The sequence below is a fragment of the Budorcas taxicolor genome, chromosome 16 (assembly GCF_023091745.1).
Source record: "Budorcas taxicolor isolate Tak-1 chromosome 16, Takin1.1, whole genome shotgun sequence".
Taxonomy (NCBI): Eukaryota; Metazoa; Chordata; class Mammalia; order Artiodactyla; family Bovidae; genus Budorcas; species Budorcas taxicolor.
In genome coordinates this window covers 48,133,211-48,151,674 of record NC_068925.1, presented here as the reverse complement: position 1 = coordinate 48,151,674, position 18,464 = coordinate 48,133,211, and the positions used below count along the sequence as shown (strand labels likewise).

Genomic DNA, 18,464 nt, shown 5'->3' with positions numbered 1-18,464 from the left:
CTGGGCCGGCCAGCAGCCAGCAGCCCCAGCCTGGGCACCCGAGGCCGCTTCCGTGCAGTGGCCATGGTGGCCCGGAGTCTGGGACAGCTGTCGGTGCAGAGCCTCCCGAGCGCGGGCGATGCCAGCGTGAAGCAGCCCGGGATGAAGTATAGGTATGCAGTGAGAGGGGCTGTGCGGGGCAGGGGTGCCCTCCCCACGGTATCCTTGGGGGGTTGGGGGGTGGTGCTTGGCAGATGTGGGGGAAAAATAAAATCGAAGTCAGGGTCAGGCCCCAATCTCCTCCCGATCATTGGGGGGGGATGATGATGCCTCTTCTCTCCTTCTGCCTGTTTGTTTCCCTTCCTGGGGGCGGGGGGTGGGGTTTGTCACTAGAGCTGAGCCCCCCATGTCCGATGCTGTGTGATACTTCCTCTTCCTGGCAGCCCCAGGGCAATGACCACAGGTGCCCTGCCCTCCCCCAGGGCACACAGGCCTCAGGAATGCCCCCTGAGTGGTCTGATGTCTTTGCAGCTAAGCCACCTTGACAAACCTCAGTTTAAGAGTCAGGGATATAGGGTGAACCACGTGATAGAGTTAACCTTCCCCCACTCCTTGACCTGAGCCGAACCCCAGACCCAAGTTCCTCTACAGCAGGATTCAGGCTCTGCAGGGCACAGGCAGCAGCTAGAGTTCTCTGCTAAGGGCTCAGGCTTGGCTTCTGTGTGTCCCTCTGCTTGGGCCCAGCCCCCGACGTGCTCTGGGTGCACTCGCCCTGACTCTATATGTAGAGAGCATGCAAAGGGCCAGTGTCGGGGAGGGGAGGCGGCCCTTGCTGACATTCCTTGCATCCCCCCTTTCCCTACCCAGGGTCTTGCTCAGATGCCCAATGGGATGTGCCCAGGTGCAAAAGGAGGGCGGGGTCTGAACCCTGGACCCCTGGGTCACCCGGCTAGAGATCTGGCCATCCTTTAATTGTTTTATTAATTTTTATTGAAGGCTGGTTGCTTTACAATGCTGTATTAGTTTCTTCTGTTTACAGCAAAGTGAATCAAGTTTATATGTACATATGTCCCCTCCTTTCTGGATGTCCTTCCCATTTAGGTCACCGCAGCACGTTAAATAGAGTTCTCTGTGCTATACGTTCGGGTCTCATTAGTTATCTATTTTATACATAGTATCAATAGTGTATATATGTCAATCCCATTCTCTACCCCCTCTTTCTCCCTTGATACCCATACATTTGTTCTCCACATCTGTGTCTCTATTTCTGCTTTGCAAATAACAATGGAATATTATTCAGCCATAAAAACAAATGAAATTGGGTCATTTATAGAGACGTGGATGGACCTAGAGAGTGTCACACAGAGTGAAGTGAGTCAGGAAGCCCAAAACAATCTTGTATTAGTGCATGTGGAACCTGGCCTTTCTTACTCACGAGTTTTCTGCACTTAGAGCCTTGAGCACTTTTAGAATGATGTTCCAGGGGAAGGGTAGTTCTTACCACAAACCATCTTCATGAACCAGAAAAGCTAAGTTAGGTCCCTGGTTCCCAACTCTGCTCTCTGAGACTCAAATCACATGGGCCACCAACCTCAGAAAAAGCTGCAGAAGAATCTGGTTGTATTTGAGGAGAATGGGTTTCTAGCTGGTATTGGTTGGTACCAACTCGAAAAGTACTAAAGAGAGGATCCTAAGAAATGAGCTGTGTGGCTTAAACCTCTAGCTTAAACCTTAGACCGATGCGCAGAAGATGGACCTCATGTGAAGGACCCGTGTCGTAAGTCCCAGGCCTCCTCGAGACGAATTCTGGGATAACAAGGCCTTTTGCATCTCCATCTGTGACCCTCCTGCCCCGGATCTTTGGGGACATTTGACATGCTTTCATGGGTCTCTGGGGCACAGAGCTTTTGTTCCCATCGTCTCAACTCAGTAAGGACAATCCAGAGCAGAATTCTTTTCTAGAAACTCTGGTGGTTTATCTTTTGTTAAGTGAGAACTGAAAACTAAGAGTAAACAGAATCTATTTTTTAGTTTAGATACATGTTACCTGCCGAGACTTTTAAGTCAACCCTAAGATCAAAAGTGTGAGACCGTTTCTAAAAGTACGAAGGACAATGTACACAGGAAGTGTGGCTATTGACAGGATTTGCCTGCCAAGATCTTAAGATCCATTGAAGATTGGACATCAAAGAGCCTGAATGCTTAAGATTGCTGTATGCACTTCTGTGTGTACATCCGTGTGTGTCTGTCTGTCTGTCTGTGTGTGCACCTATGTGTGCATCTGTTTATGTGCATCTGTGTGTGTGGATCTTTGTGTGTGTGCACTTGTGTGTACATCTATGTAAGTGCATCTGTGTATGTGCACCAGTGTATGTGGATCTGTGTGTACATTGGTGTATGTGCATATATGTGTGCATCTGTATGTGTGCACCTGTGTGTGTCAATCTGTGTGTGTGCATCTGTGTGTGTGGATCTCTGTATTTCTGCAGCTGTGTATGCATCTCTGTGTGTGTGCACCAGTGTGTGTGTACCTGTGTGTATGGGTATCTATGTGTGTGCGTGCCTGTGTATGTGTGTGTGACATGCTGGAGGCACTGAAGGCGAGACAGGCAGCATAGGAAGGTGCTCGCTGGGCCAGAGGGTTCAGAATCTGAGACCCCAGCCCCAGCTTTCCACCCTGTGGGACCCCACCTGTCCTTACAGGTGGCAGGGCCTGGGGAGCTTGCCTTGGCAGTAAGAGGAAGAAGGTGGGCTCATTTCCTTGTAGGTGTGTAGTCTCAGAGCTGAAATGGAAGTCAGAACCGAAACCACCAGACACTTCTGCTGAGTATGGGGTCCCTGCCTGACGGGGTTGTTCCATGATGACTCTCCCAGGATCACAGCCAGGGTACATGCAGGTGGGAGCTACAGGGGGCCTGATCCAGGACCACCCTCTACTGACCACCTCCTTAAGGAGCTGGCCGTTCACAGTGGCACTGAGGGTGATGTGGCCTGTACCACCAGGGTGCCACAATCTTGCCAAAGGGCCCCTTTGGCACTGAGCAATAGAGGTGCTCAGTGTGGAGGAGAGGAGATACCAAGACCTGTGAGTAAAAAGAGGGTCCTGCATTGGGTCCTGAGGGTCTGGCCCCAAGGTCTGGGCTTCTCAGCCCCACGTTACACCAACAAGCACCCCCAGGACCTGTGGCTGCCAGATGCAATCTGATGGCAAAGGTCTGGTAGCCCAGGTCCTTCATAGGGAGCTTGGAGTCTGGGGGCGGGCAGAGCTGTAAACAGATAATGCTCCACAGGGTGACAGCCGACAGGAAACCCCAGCATCCCTGTCCATCAAACCATCTCCAAGGCCAAGTTGCTTTCCGTCACCTGACCACATTTTTGTCCTCCACCCAGATGGCTGAAGTGAAAGGCCCTGAACAGCTATTTTTAAAGGATGTGTAATTGCCTAGAAGTGAAATGCAGTGTTTAAGGGTGCGGCCCATCGGGGTGGGGGTCGGGGGTGCTGCATGATAAACATCAGTTTTCCTCCAGCAAAGGTTATATCCCTGAGTCCTCATTAGCCATTTTTCCAGACCACAGGAGGGACAGGAGACAAATTAATAAAGACTAACATTATCGGGGTTTAGGGATTTAGCCAACTATTTTATCACTGTGGCGAGTTTTAATTAGGGGAAGGAAACCTGTAGGAAATGATTTCCCCATGTAGAAAGTTTTGAGTGGCAGCGTGTCTCCCGCCCAGGTCCACACGAGGCTATGCTCTGTTAGGCTGCCCCCACCCCCACCAAGCTGCCGTATTTATAAAGCTTCCAGCCCGGAGATACCCTGTCCTTTCTCATTCCTCCTCTGGAGGCCTGGCAGCGGATGGCAGAACTAATACCATCATTTTAACAGGGAAACAACTTGAGCGGGGTAATTGCAGCATGGCGCGGTGTCCTAGTTTTGCTAAATTATTCCTGTGGGCGGTGGGTGGAGCCACAGCTGCATCACCGAGCACCCTACATCCGTCCGAGGAAACTCGGAGCCCCTTCTGATGGGCAAGGGCGGTCGCCTCTCTTCAACCACAGACACAGGTGGGCTCAGCCTGCTATCCTGTGTCCTCACCTGTCTGCTGCTAAAGCCGCCCAGCCCCTGAACAAGCTAGTTGCACACTGATGAAGGGCAGTCGCAGGAGGACAGGCCTAAAACTTCACCTTCTGCAGAGCCTGGCCGGGAAATTGCTCCTCCACCATCATGCCTGGGGGTGGTTTTAGAGAGGCGGGGGGCTCAGTCTCCCTCCCAGCACCTGGATTTATCCAGACCAGGTACCCAAGTCTTCAAACACCCAGGCATCACAAACAAGGTTCTAAAGGTTTTCATGACTGTGCTCATTTCCAGGGGAGGGGCTTCTCAAAGGAGTTTATGACCCAAAATGGTTAAGACCGCTGATTAGAACTTTTAGTCCCTGATGCTTTGTTATCAGACCACTCCTAAGCAGTGTTCTAATTTCTCACCACAAGTATTTTCTCACTTGTGTGAGATAAACTAGCTAACCTACTAAAAAGAACTGGCCTGATGCAGGGTCTATAAGTGATGTCATTGTGCTTTTCTTTCTTTAATTGCTTTTTAGTTCCTATTTGTTTATACATAACAAAACACAACTTCACTTTCTACATCAATTCAAGCATGATTTAAACTATATAAGAAAACGTTTAAAGAATGTGTTCGACTCATCAGCTCTTGAATTTCATACATACTGTATTTCAGATCTCTCCTAAGTCTAAAGCTAAATCAAGAATATTCCAAGGATTTTTTCCCTGTTTTTGGAGATATAATTGACCCATAAGGTTGTATAAGTTTAAGTTACAATGTGATGATTTGATACATTTACCTGTTGTGACCTGATCACCACCATCGGTTTAATTAACGTCTGTCACCTCACGGAGTTATGAATCGCGCCTCTTTCTAGGGTCATAAACCAAGTGGCTCTGGGTTGGAATGCACAAGCGATGCTGAGGGCATTAGTAGATTATTTCATTGATTTATAGGGGAAAAAAAGGGTATGGGGGAAACTTGAGTTCCCTTTTTAACATAGTAACATTTAAAGCCTATTTGACTTATACATTATTTCTCGAATAAGGAAAAGGCTGCATCCACCCCCACCCCCAACCCCTCCCTACCCCAGTTCTGTGCTCTCTCAAAAAGGAGACCCCTGCACAGTCAGTGTTCTGTGTCCCTTTACCCAGGCGCACGTTATCCCATTTCATCCTCACAGCAACCCCCTGAGAGAGGCAGCATCTCAAGCCCATTCTGTAGATGAGCTCACTGAGGCTTCAGGTGGTTACATGATACACCCAGGGGCAGGCATACAGCCAGGAAGATCCAAGCAGGGTTTGACTTACAGCTTCTGAGGCTCTGCCTGTAGCCACTGCCGATCCACTCCCCTCTTTGGAAAAGAAAACAGCTGCTATTATGTCCTCATTTAGGAAAACTACCAGCATATCCTGTAGAAACAGTGGGCCAGTGGCTGGGCTGATTTTAATGGAAATGTAACGAGAAAGCTGGGCAATTTAGAACTACTTAAATTTGGTGACAAACTGTTATCAAACTGCTTATGAGTTTATTCTATCCACCCCTGATCAACAACCAGCTGTGATGTGGGCAGGGTCCAGGGATCTTGTAACCGGGGAAACTGAGGCTGCAGAAGGTCAGAGAGGGGAGGGTCAGGCTAGACCCATACCTTCTTCCCAGGGGCCCACCCACGTGGGGTAGAAAAACAGGACATAGCACCCACTGAAGTTAGAAACATCCAAGGGCCCTGGGAAAGGAGGCTGGGGTCCACCCTGTGCATCTCTCACAGCTCTCTCGCTTCCCACCCTTGGGGTATCACAGCTCGGGCTGGTCCCAGGACCGGGATGTCTCAGGAGGGAGGTGGACTCACACCCTGCCACTTGTCAACCTCACCATCTGGCAACTTCCAAAAAGGGCTCGAGTGGGGGCCACCACTGGGGTGGGGAGCGTGTTCTCAAAGTCTGGGTGGAATCCAACTTTCTCCCCAGGGTGCTCTTCTGTAAAACAGAATATCAGAAAAAGGGGATTGCCTGCCTCACTGAGCTTTTGGGGAATCAGTGACAGGGCCACCCTGCCCGCTGCTATCTGGCAGGCTCCAGCCCAGCCAGCCTTGGCAGGAGGGACAGGCCAGGCTGGACAGGAAGCCCAGGCTTCAGCAGGGTGCTGCTGCCCTCCGTGACCCCCTGAGGGCATTAATGACAGCCTGCAGCTGGTCCCCATGGACCTGGGACAGGCCCCACCTGGCAGGTGCTAAGTAGGCCTGTGGTGGGGCCCCGGGCAGTCCGCGCAGCTGTGGCCACTGATCCTGACCAGGACGTGTGCCGCCAGGGGTCAGTCTAGCTCTCACCCTCCTCTGTGTCTCTGGCTGGGGGTCAGGCGTGCTGTGGGCATGGGCACCCCTCAGTGGAGCTCTCATCTCCCCCCATTCCTCCTGCAGAGAGACAGGGCCGGGGGCCACATGGCCCAAGGAATGTGGGACTAACTTGTCCTGTACTCCACGAAGAGGGGAAGTGAAGATACACAAAACACAGACGTGACACTAAAGAAATGCAAAGAGAAGCTTCTCACGAGAGCGGGGCCACAAGGCCTGAACCAGTCTTATTTCAGCCCATGAAACAACTCTGGGCCCATTCCATGTTTTCTCCCCACGGTGGCTTCCAGGGCCCTGCAGTGGTCACAGCACGGCCTGGCCCAGCAATATGGCCCTGCCCTGGCATGTGGGGTGGGGGACAGTTGGCCCTTTACCCCAGGGTGGGTGAGCAGCAAGCTTCTCTCCAAAGGACCCCTGGCCTTCAGAGCCTTAAATGACATGCATGGGGGGTTCGGGAGACTGGGCAATGGAAACAATGGGTCCTGCCCTGAGCTGCTGAGAACTCATACCACGTTTGTCTTCCAGGAACCTGGGCAAGTCGGGCCTGCGGGTCTCCTGCCTGGGGCTCGGTGAGTATGGAGGCCTCTTGGTGCCATGGTGCCCACGGAAGCAGGGGTGGTGGGAAGGCTGAAGGGGTCACCTCTGGGGATGAGGGGAGGGAGCTACATCTGGAGCCAGGATTGGGGAGAAGGCGAGGCTTGGTTGCCATGGCAACCAGGAGGCCATGGTGCAGAGGCCTGGGACAGGGAGGGGACAGAGATGCAGCCTTTGTGAACACCAGGGCCTCTGCACACACAGCCCCTTCCCAGCAGCAGAGAACCAAGAAAGCCCCCTGTCCCTGAAGCCAGCACCTTCTTTCCTTACATAACAGGGTTTCTCATGAAGAGCAGTTGGATTTTGCCTTTTTTCCTTTTGCCAGATATGATCTCTGTTCCGAGAACATGCTGTCTCTCTACCTCACAGTGCACACGTACACCCACACACACACACACACACATATATACACATACACACCACCCAGCAAGCGTGAGGACATGGCTGTCAGACCAGCGCATCTTCAAAGAGACAGCCCTGGCCTCGCTGCCCACAGGGTGTCCCTGGAATAGGAGTTGCAGTGGCAAGAGCCCCAACAAACCCGTCACAGCCCGCCAGCCAGCTGCCTGCTCTGGGCACTTACTGTCCCCTTGGTTCCTTGGCCCCAAGAGTCAGAGACTTGCCCCAAAGGCCAGATGTCCACACGTGCCCAGCACACGCTCTCGCAGAGCAGCAAGGTGCCCCATGGCTGCCTTCTCCCCCAACTGCCGTGTCCTGCTACCTGAGATCTAAGCACCCTTGGGAGAACTAGCATCCCTGGGGGCATTCTCTGACTTCAGCTTGTGTCTCTCCTTCCAGGAACATGGGTGACCTTCGGAGGCCAGATCACTGATGAGGTGAGATGGGGCTCCCTCGTTCCCCCAGGCCCTGGGGAGGGCCACCAGCGCCCTGAGCACGTGGTAAAGTCTTCCAAATGTACCAGGTGGCCTGCGCTCAGGGCGGCCTCCATGGCTCCCTCCTTCTGTTTCTCCAGGGTGCCCTGGGGGACAGCAGAAAGGGTGAGCCAGGCAGTGGTGCCAACACCTAGCAGCTGGGTGCCTTGAGGCTTCAGCAGATCCTTTAAAGTCCCAGAAACTCAGGTTTCTCATCTATGTGACACCCGCCCCACAGTTAGGGGAATTCCAAGAGAGCTCACTTTCCGAATCATCAAGCCCTAAGCAATCTCTGCTGCTGCTACAGAGGACGCCCACGTGGCTTTGAAACTTCAGTAAATGTCTGTCAAAAGCATTTAGAATGCAGATTGCGGGACTTCCCTGGTGGTCCAATGGCTAAGACTCCCTGTTCCCAATGCAGAGGGCCTGGGTTTGATCCCTGGTCAGAAAACTAGACCCCACACACCACAACTAAAGATCTTGCATGCTGCCATGAAGATCAAGGTCCTGCCTGCTGTAACTAAGACCCAGCACAGCCAAATTTTAAAAAATTAGAATGTAGATTTGCAAATTTGCTGCGAACTGAAGACCAAGCAGATGAATGTTTGACTGAGCTGCTAACTGCGCATGTCCCAGAGTCAGCATCCGTGGCGCCCACTGCCATGGGATGGACCTGCTGGGGCTTCTCTCCCCACCCTGGGATGCAGCCTGGCCAGTGCCTGTCCTGAAGAGGATGATGATTCCCAGGCTGGTATGCACTTCTGGGCAAGAAGTGAGTATCTTGGAAGTGAGAACAGCGGTATTTCCTCAGAGAGCTCAGAATCTCTGCATGAGATGCTGTCTGCCTTCACATCCGCCCTGCTTACTGTTGGGAAGGTTGCATTTAAAAAATGAATGGGCACTCAGTCATGTCCAACTCTCTGAGACCCCATAGACTGTAGCCCACCACTCTCCTCTGTCCATGGAATTCTCCAGGCAGGAATACTGGAGTGGGTTGCCAGGCCCTCCTCCAGGGGATCTTCCCAACCCAGGGATCGAACCCGTGTCTCTGGCGTCTCCTGCATTGGCAGGCGGGTTTTTTACCACTGTGCCACCTGAGAAGCCCTTAAAAATATAAATTAGTTCATCTGAGACCTTCAGCTATGATTGCTCAGTTACTTTTCGAAGGGAAAGCTTGGCTTCTGTCACCATCTAGATCATTTCATTTGCATTCTGGTTCCTTCTGACCGTGGCTATTACAGAACTGTTGATATTTGCCCCTGCTCTGAGGTTCTAGGTCTGAGCTATCTCAGAGTAAAGTTGGCAGTTTTTAAGGTCCAGGCAATTGTTTCACTTCAGCCACCAGATTGGTTCCAAGTACTTAGAAGGTCGGAGCCCTGGAGTCCACGTGCTTTACCCCAAATAAATTGAGTCTGATTCTCCTGCTTCCCTTTCGATGTGGAAGAATTCCGTCAAGGATGTGGCTTCATTTCCGAATGGCATTATTAGCTACACTGTGTGTGATGTCCTTGTGGGAAAGATACAAAGAAGTGGTCGAATGGTAACCATCCAATTAGGTGACTTTTTCAGCAACAGATCCATCGCAGCCAAAGAGTATTGATTAATGATCTGATGACAACCACAGCTGGCTCCGGCCTACCCCGTGTCCCCATCAGGGACATAGTGACACGTATGAAGACATTGGAAGTCATTTGCAAATGACACAAAGCTGGAAGGACGGTGAATACAACAGATGACAGATTCAGGGTTCTAAAAGGCCCTGACAGGTGAAAATGATTGAACGAAAGAGCAAGCAGAATTTTTGTATTAAGTTCTACAGTTAGTGTCCCAAAAAATCAATCCATCAAGACTAAGGGCCCATTTTGCTATGGTTCAGATGAAGAATGCCTGGATTTTATTCGTTAGCTGACTGCCTGGTCTGAGCCAGCGGGGTCAGTGCCGCAAGGAGGCAAAGCAAAGACCATCTGGGCTGCAGAGAAACACATGTGCGGCCCCAGGCCCACTGAGCACTCCAGCTGGGTGACCCCACCTGGAACACTGTGTCCCTTAGTACGTTCATGTCCAAAGGAAGGCATTCAGCATGCTGTGGAATTCAGAAACAGAGTTCTGTTTTTAGAGTTACTTCCTGTGTACAAGACACTGTGCCCAGATGCCAGGGAGACCCAGAAATGAGAAACCAGTGGATTTACTGTGGCAGAGGGGTGTTTCCTGGCTGGACTTGGAAAATATCAGTAAGTGATGGCCCCAGGGCCAAAGCTGGTCCCCAGCCTGTATTCTTTTTATTTTTTTTTCTTTCTTCTTAAATATATGAAACATAAAATTTGCCATTTTAATCACTTTTCTTGTAGTTAAAATAAGCGTAATGTAAAATGTGCCCTGTTAACCATTTTTGAAGTATACAGTTGTCTTGAAGTAAACAGGTATTAAGTACATTCACTTTGCCGCGCAACCATCACTATGTTCTATTCCAGCATTTTTCATCACCCCAAACAGAAACTCTGTACCCAGTAAGCCAAAAGCCTCCAGTCCCTGGTCACCTCTCATCCACTCTCTACCTCTATGGGTTCCACAGTCATTTTTGTAAATAAAGTTTTTTCAGCAGGCAGCCACGTCAGTTCATTTACATATCATCTGTGGCTGCTTTCAGGCTATGAGGGCAGAGTGGAATAGTTGCCGCAGAGACCATCTGGTCTGAAAAGCCTGAAATATTTACCCTCAGCCTCTTTACAGAAAAGGATTGCTGTCAGCCATCCTTTGGGGTCACAGCAGCATCTGCAAATATCTGTGGGTTGTTGTCCCAGGGAAGGGGACTTCCATGGGTCAGGCAGGGAGGCAGGAAGCACTCAGTGTTAGTAGACCTCACATCACATGGCAAAGTGCCAGAACTGCCCTGGACAGAATCAGGTTTCCAAACTCTAGTTCAGTGCCCTTTCTGTGATCTCACACAGCTGCTCAGGTAGAAAATGCCCCCTCGGGCCCGTGTCCCAAGCAGCCTGGGCAATAAAAATTTAACACAAATAGTGGCTGAGAACTTTATATTTATTATGGCTCTCAATCCTCCATCAACTCAGAGAGGTGGGTGCTGTTATCCCTGAAGAAGCAGAACCTCCAGACTGAGCAGGTGCCCGAGGTCACACCTGGAGAGCGATGCAAGGGGACCCCACCTGGGCTCCTTGCCTCAGAACCGGCAGCCCCTCCCAGATCTGGGGCAGGACGCTGTCCCCTAGTAGGGGTGACAGGGAGGTGGCCCACGTGTCTTCCAAAGTTCCTTCTGCCTCCAGCCTCTGAGACTCTGACATTGGAAATAACTGAAAAGTCACAAAACAGAAACTCCATTACACAAAGCAGGATGCACCCATGGAGAGAAAGTCTTTAGAAGCCACGTTTTGATGACTGACATGGAGACAGGACCATGATGAAACAGCACAGAAGACAGCAGAGACAGCCGTCTGTATGCCACAGTTGCAGTGTTGCAGGGAAAAACCATATGATGCTGTTCAGTCGCTAAGTCATGTCTGACTCTTTGCAATCCCATGGACTGCACACACCAGGCTTCCCTGTCGTTCACCATCTGCTAGAGTTTGCTCAAACTCATATCCATTGAGTCAGTGATGCCATCCAATCATCTCATCCTCTATCGCCCCCTTCTCCTCCTGCCCTCAATCTTTCCCAGCATCGCAGTCTTTTCCAAGAATTGGCTCTTCGCATCACGTGGCCAAAGTATCGGAGCTTCAGCTTCAGCATCAGTCCTTCCAGTGAATATTCAGGGTTGATTTCCTTTAAGATTGACTGGTTTAATCTCCTTGCAACCCAAGGGACTCTGAAGAGTCTTCTCCAATACCACTGGAAAGCATTTACTTAGAAAAATCTGGAAAAGAAATTACAGCAAAATCATAGCAGACCAAAAATCAGCCCTGGAAATTCCCAGATTCCCCCATTCTCTTTCTGTTCACAGTCACCCAGGCACTGTCCTGGGTGTAATTAGGATTATCTTCAAGTCTTTCTTTCTTCCTCTGTCAGCTCATGCTGTCTGAGCACCTGCCAAGGGCCAGGTCCCTGCGCTTGGGCTGCTCTCTGTCTGGAGAATAGGACAGATCACAGATCCTAAGCATATCTTTAAAAAAAAAAAAAAAGACTGAATAATCAGAGTAATCTGTTTTTTAATTGTATTTATTTATATATTTGTTTTTGGCTGTGCTGGCTCTTGGTTGCTGTGCACGCGGGCGCCTCATTGCGGTGGTTTTTCTTGTTGTGGAGCATGGGCTCTAGAGTGTGCAGACTTCAGTAGTTGCAGCGTGTGGTCTCAGCAGTGGCAGCTCCCAGGCTGTATAGCACAGGCTTCGTGCTCCGCAGCATGCGGTGTCTTCCTGGATCAGGGATCGAACCCTTGTCAGGCATCGAAGCCATGTCTCCTGCACTGGCAGTCGGATTCCTTACCACTGAGCCCTCAGGGAAACCTCATGAGCACATCTTAGTCCCGATAAGAATATGTTAAATGAACCATGAAGAATGCATTCTTTTCCTGTGGCTGCTGTAAGAAATTAACCACTAACCGCATGGTTTAGAACAATAGACATTTATTCTGTCATGGTTTTGGAGGCCAAAATCCAAAATTGGTATCACTAGGCTGAAATTAAGGTCAGCAGGGCCACGCTTCCAATGGAGGCTTCAGGGGAAAATCCTTCCTGACTCTTGCAGTCTCCGGGGGCTGCCTGCAGTCCTCGGCTTATGGCCACACCACCCCAGCCTCTGCCTCTGTGGTCACATCCTCTTCTCCTGTCTGTGTCAAGTCTCCTGCAACCTCCCTCTTATGAAGACACTTGTGGTGGCATTTAGGACTCACGTAGCTCATTCCAGTGCCTCCCAGGTAGCACAGTGGTTAAGAATCCACCTGCCAGTGCGGGCAATGCAAGAGACTTGAGTTCAATCCCTGGGTCAGGAAGATCCCCTGGAGAAGGAAGGGAATGGCAACACACTCCTGTGTTCTTGCCTGGAGAATCCCATGGACAGAGGAGCCTGGTGGTCTACAGTCCATGGGGTCGCGAAGAGTCAGACATGACGGAGTGACAGACACAACTGAGCGACTAAGCACACATAACTCATTCAGGAGGTCGCGAAGAGTCAGACATGACGGAGTGACAGACACAACTGAGCGACTAAGCACACATAACTCATTCAGGAGAATCTCCCTCAATTTAATCACACCTGTAAATGTAACACGAATGTTACCTAAGGTGACATTCACAGATTCTGGGACCTGATATCTTTGGGAGCCATTATTTAGCCGACTACAGAGAACAGGAAAACAGAGAAAGGAGGACTGGGAGGCAGACATGAGAGAGTAAGCCACTTGATGACCCAGAGCATTCCAGCCCAGGGGACAGAGAGGAAGAAAGGAGGTGAAACAGGAGGAGGAGGAAGGGAGGGCTCCTGGAGAAGGCAATTGTTTTGGAAATGTTGTTACACTTGAGCCCCAGGAGGGAGGAGAGGAGCCAGGCTACTCTGGTGGGGGGCGGGAATCCAGAAAACTCCCCCACCAAGGAGCCTTCCTACTCTGATGACAGCAGCTGACTGATGGGGGTAGCTTTGATCTGCTCAGCCTCTGAAACCTTTGGGATTCGCTGCCAATATTTGAAACAGATTTTACACCCTCTCCCCAATATCAACACCCTCAGATAGGTAGATGACACCACCTTCCTGGCAGAAAGCAAAGAGGAACCAACGAGCCGCTAGATGAAGGTGAAAGAGGAAAGTTAAAAAGCTGGCTTAAAACTCAACATTCAGAAAACTAAGATCATGGCATCTGGTCTCATCACTTCATGGCAAATAGATGGAGAAACAATGGAAACAGTGGCAGATTTTCTTCCCTTGGACTCCAAAATCACTGTGGACCGTGACTGCAGCCATGAAATTCAAAGACGCTTGCTCCTTGGAAGAAAAGCTATGACAAACCTAGACAGAGTATTAAAAAAGCAGAGACGTCGCTTTGCCGACAAAGGTCCGTATTGTCAAAGCTATGGTTTTTCCAGTAGTCATGTACGGATGTGAAAGTTGGACCATAAAGAAGGCTAAGTGCCGAAGAATCAATGCTTTCAAATGCTGGTGTTGGAGAAGACTCTTGGGAGTCCCTTGGAGAGCAAAGAGTTCAAACCAGTCAATCCTAAAGGAAATCAACCCTGAATATACGTTGGAAGGACTGGGGCTGAAGCTGAACCCCCAGTACTTTGGCTATCTGATGCGAAGAACTAACTCATTGGAAATGACCCAGATTCTAGGAAAGATTGAGGGAAGGAGGAGAAGGGGACAACAGAGGATGAGATGGTTGGATGGCATCACCGACTCAATGCACATGAGTTTGAGCAAACTCCAGGAGATAGTGAAAGATTGGGACGCCAAAGAGTCTAACATGACTTGGCAACTGAACACAACCCCAATATCCTGGATTTCTGGCTTCTCTTGAAAAATAAAGGGATTTGGTCACACCAGTCACCTGCCCATAGGCAGTGATTGAGCCTCCCTTCACCCCACTGATACCCACTGAGCACCAGCCTCTCTCTCCATACCTTCCTGGCCAGTGGGGCTTCTGCATTTGGTGTTACGAGAAGCTCCTAGAAACCACAACTGGCTGACTTTCTGTCCTACAGTTTTTGAGGGCTAAATGTGATTAGCCAAAAAAGTTCATTCAGGTTTTTCCATAGGATCTAGGGACTTCCCTGGTGGTCCAGTGGTTAAGACTCCATGCGTCCAATGCAAGGCGCATGGGTTTGATCCCTGGTCGGGGAACTAAGATCCCATATGCTGTACAGCATGGCCAAGAACAAAATTTATTTTTAAAAGATCTTATGGAAAAACTCAAATGAACTTTTTGGCCCACCCAGTATTACTCACTGTACCCTGGGCTGGCCTGAGAGGGAAGATTGGCGCTCTGAGTTGAGCTTTGAGAAATGGCTAGTGGAGGAGTTTGGATCCATGACCCCCGCTCAGAAGGATGCCTGCTCTGTCCAGAAAGCCAGAGAGTTCTCCACTGCATCTTGGAGGGAGCTGTCAATTGCAGGCAGATTTCCTCGGCTCCTTGCCTGGAGAAGCACAAGCCAAGGCCAGAGAGTTAACTGAGGAGGACAGTTTCTCCATCTGCAAACAATCACTTCACCCGCTGCAGTTGCTGGGAAGAATTCGAGGGATTTGACCTCACAGAAACATTCTAGCTGTAGTTTGCTTCCGGTCCCATCACTTCATGGCAAATAGATGGGGAAACAATGTAAACAGTTAACAGGCTTTATTTTCTTGGGTTCCAAAATCACTGCAGATGATGACTGCAGCCATGAAATTAAAAGATGCTTGCATCTTGAAGTAAAAGCTATGACCAGCCTAGACAGCATATTAAAAATCAGAGACATTAATTTGCTGACAAAGGTCGGTCTCATCAAATGAAAGCCACTCAGTCATGTCCGACTCTTTGCAACCCCATGTTTTGTACAGTCCATGGAATTCTCCAGGCCAGAATATTGGAGTGGATAGCTGTTTCCTTCATCAGGGGATCTTCCCAACCCAGGGATCTAACCCAGGTCTCCTGCATTGCAGGCAGATTCTTTACCAGCTGAGCTGCCAGGGAAATCCAAGAATACTGAAGTGGGTAGCCTGTCCCTTCTCCAGTGCATCTTCCTGACCCAGGAATCGAACCAGGGTCTCCCACATTGCAGGAAGATTCTTTACCAGCTGAGCTACCAGGGCTATGGTTTTTCCAGTAGTCATGGTCATGTATGGATGGGAGAGTTGGACCATAAAGAAAGCTGAGCACTGGAGAACTGATGCTTTTGAACTGTGGTGTTGGAGAAGACTCTTGAGAGTCCCTTGGACTACAAAAAGATCAAACCAGTCAATCCTAAAGGAAATCAACCCTGAATATTCATTGGAAGGACTGATGCTGAAGCGGAAGCTCCAGTACTTTGGCCACATGATGCAAAGAACTGACTCTTTAGGAAAGACCCTGATGCTGGGGAAGATTGAAGGTGGGAGGAGAAGGGGACAACAGAGGATGAGATGGTTGGATGGCATCACTGACTCAGTGGGCATGAGTTCGAGCAAGCTCCGGGAGTTGGTGATGCCAGGTAAGCCTGGCATGCTGTAGTCCCTGGGGTCATAAAGAGTCAGATACGACTGAGCAACTGAACTGAGTTGATCCTGCCAAGTTTTATCATGCCCCTGTTGTGGTCTGTGTTCATTTCCCAGGACAGTCAGAACAAAGTCCCACAGACTGGGTGGTGTAAAACAGCAGAAATTTCTTCACAGTTCTGGAGGCCAGAAGTCCAAAGTCAAGGTGTCCGCAGGGCCGCACTGCCTCCAAGGCTGTGAAGGAATTCCATTCATGTCCCCCAGACCTGCTGGAGGTTGGCCATTCTTGGCGTTCCTTGAACTGTAGACCCTTTACCCTAACCTCTGCCTCCATCTTCACACGGCCTCTTCCCTGTGTGTCTGCATCTGTTCATATAAAGACACCACTCATGTTGGATGTAGGACTCACCGTAATGCAGTGTGACCTCATCCGAACTGATCACATGTGCAAAAACCCCACAGGCAAACAAAGTCACATTCTGAGAGTCCATGTGGATGTGAATTTGGGGGACAGGATTCAACTCAGTACAGGTGCTAAGCCCTGTGATAACCCAACAGGCAGGGTCCCTGCTCACAAGAAATTCACAACCCATGGGATTTCCCTGGTGGTCCAGTAGTTAAGACTCCACACTTCCACTGCAAAGAGCACGGGTTCAATTCCTGGTCAAGGAACTGAGATCTCACTTGTCATGTGCTTGCCAAGTTGTTTCAGGCGTGTCCAGCTGTTTGCAACCCTATGGACTGCAGCCCTCCAGGCTCCTCTGTCCATGGGATTCTCCAAGCAAGAATACTGGAGTAGGTTGGCATGCCCTCCTCCGGGGGACCTTCCCTACCCAGGAATCGAACCCGCATCTCTATGTCTCCTGCATAGGCAGATGGTTTCTTTACCGCTAGTGCCACCTGGGAAGCCTGCTGCTGCTGCTAAGTCGCTTCAGTCATGTCCGACTCTGTGCGACCCCACAGACGGCAGCCCACCAGGCTCCCCCGTCCCTGGGATTCTCCAGGCAAGAACACTGGAGTGGGTTGCCATTTCCTCCTCCAATGCATAAAAGTGAAAAGTGAAAGTGAAGTCGCTCAGTCGTGTCCAACTCTTAGTGACCCCATAGACTGCAGCCTACCAGGCTCCTCCGTCCATGAGATTTTCCAGGCAAGAGTACTGGAGTGGGTTGCCATTGCCTTCTCTGTGGGAAGCCTACTAGTGCAGCTGAAAAAAAAGAAAAAGAAATTCACAGTCCAGAGGCTGTTTCTTCACGCATCCTGGCTTCTGTCTTCTCTATGGGTCTGTGGCTGAGCTGCTTCCACATTCGCCCTGCGGCAGGAGAGGACGTAGTAACACAGGGACAGGGCCTGGGCACTCAGAGGACCTCCCCAGACCCCAGGGTTGAGCTCTGAGCCTCCAGGCCCCACTCCGCCTGGGTTGGCAAGACAGTGCTGCCTGTGAGTAACCCAGAGTTTCTCATTTCAGATGGCAGAGCAGCTAATGACCTTGGCCTACGACAATGGCATCAACCTCTTCGATACCGCAGAAGTCTATGCGGCGGGCAAGTACGTTCCTTTTCTCATGGGAAAAAGTGGTGCAGGCCAACCATGGCTTCCTGGGGAAGAGCTGGAGCTTCTGTTGCTCCCGGGCTCTCGTTCGTTCCCAAGACGGTTTGCACTTCCCACTCCCCGCGTGCTCTTCCAAACTCTGAATGGCTGGAGGAGGTGTTGTTTTTATGGGGTCGGAATCACAGAGCACTCAGTGACTTGCCAAACTCACATGTGTTCAAGCAGCGATCTGACCGCAGCCCCTCTGGTGCCCAAGATGCCACACTGGGCGAGAGCATGATTAAGCTGTAGTTCCGGCTCTCCTGCTGCGCCCGCAACCTGGAGCCAGCCCCGCATGCCTGGCACTCTCACATCTTAATGGTGCAATTAGGGCTGCAGGGAACACAGGGCCCCTCAGGAACCAGGGAGAGCGGGGTCTGCTGAGCCGAGCCCAGCGCTGTAGGAAGCGCTTTTCCATCTTGGCAATGAACTTTCCTACTCAATTATGTAAAAGCGCTCTTCAGCCAAGGCCGCTGGCTTCAGTTTTAAAGACTGGCCTGTAATCAAATCATCCACTCTCCTGCATTGGGTTTCCAAAAGTCAGCTTTTGTTTGTGAAATCATTTGTTGGCTAGCTCTCCGTCCTCTCTCTGGCCCCCTGCTGCCTAGGGTGAGCCAAGTTCCCATCAGCTGAGCCACTCAGCCTGGCCCACCGTGTGCCATGGCCTCGGGGCCAGCACCTGTCTCCTGGGCTCCGGGTTATTACCTGCAGCCCAGGATAGAGTCCAGAGGACCAAGAATCAGGACCCCAGCTCGGCCTTTGCTCAAGTCCTAGCGCAGGGGCCGAGGGTCTCACGTCCCCAAGGGCCTCTGCTGGGACCCCCTTCCTGAGTCTCCTCCAGTCCCTATCAGTGGCCTTCTGTCCCCTGTTGCCGCCACCCCCCAATCCCTCTGCACTGGCAACTG

The 18,464-nt window shown here is 50.7% G+C and overlaps 1 protein-coding gene across 1 annotated transcript in view; it reads left to right on the top strand.

The window, feature by feature from the left end:
* Nucleotides 1–18,464, top strand: part of KCNAB2 (potassium voltage-gated channel subfamily A regulatory beta subunit 2) — a 45,326-nt gene that overhangs the window by 11,520 nt on the left and 15,342 nt on the right. Inside the window, exons 2-4 of the mRNA XM_052653892.1 lie at nucleotides 6,920–6,963; nucleotides 7,787–7,824; nucleotides 17,438–17,517. Of these exons, the coding sequence (XP_052509852.1) occupies nucleotides 6,920–6,963; nucleotides 7,787–7,824; nucleotides 17,438–17,517 (162 nt within the window). The remainder of the gene's footprint in view (nucleotides 1–6,919; nucleotides 6,964–7,786; nucleotides 7,825–17,437; nucleotides 17,518–18,464) is intronic.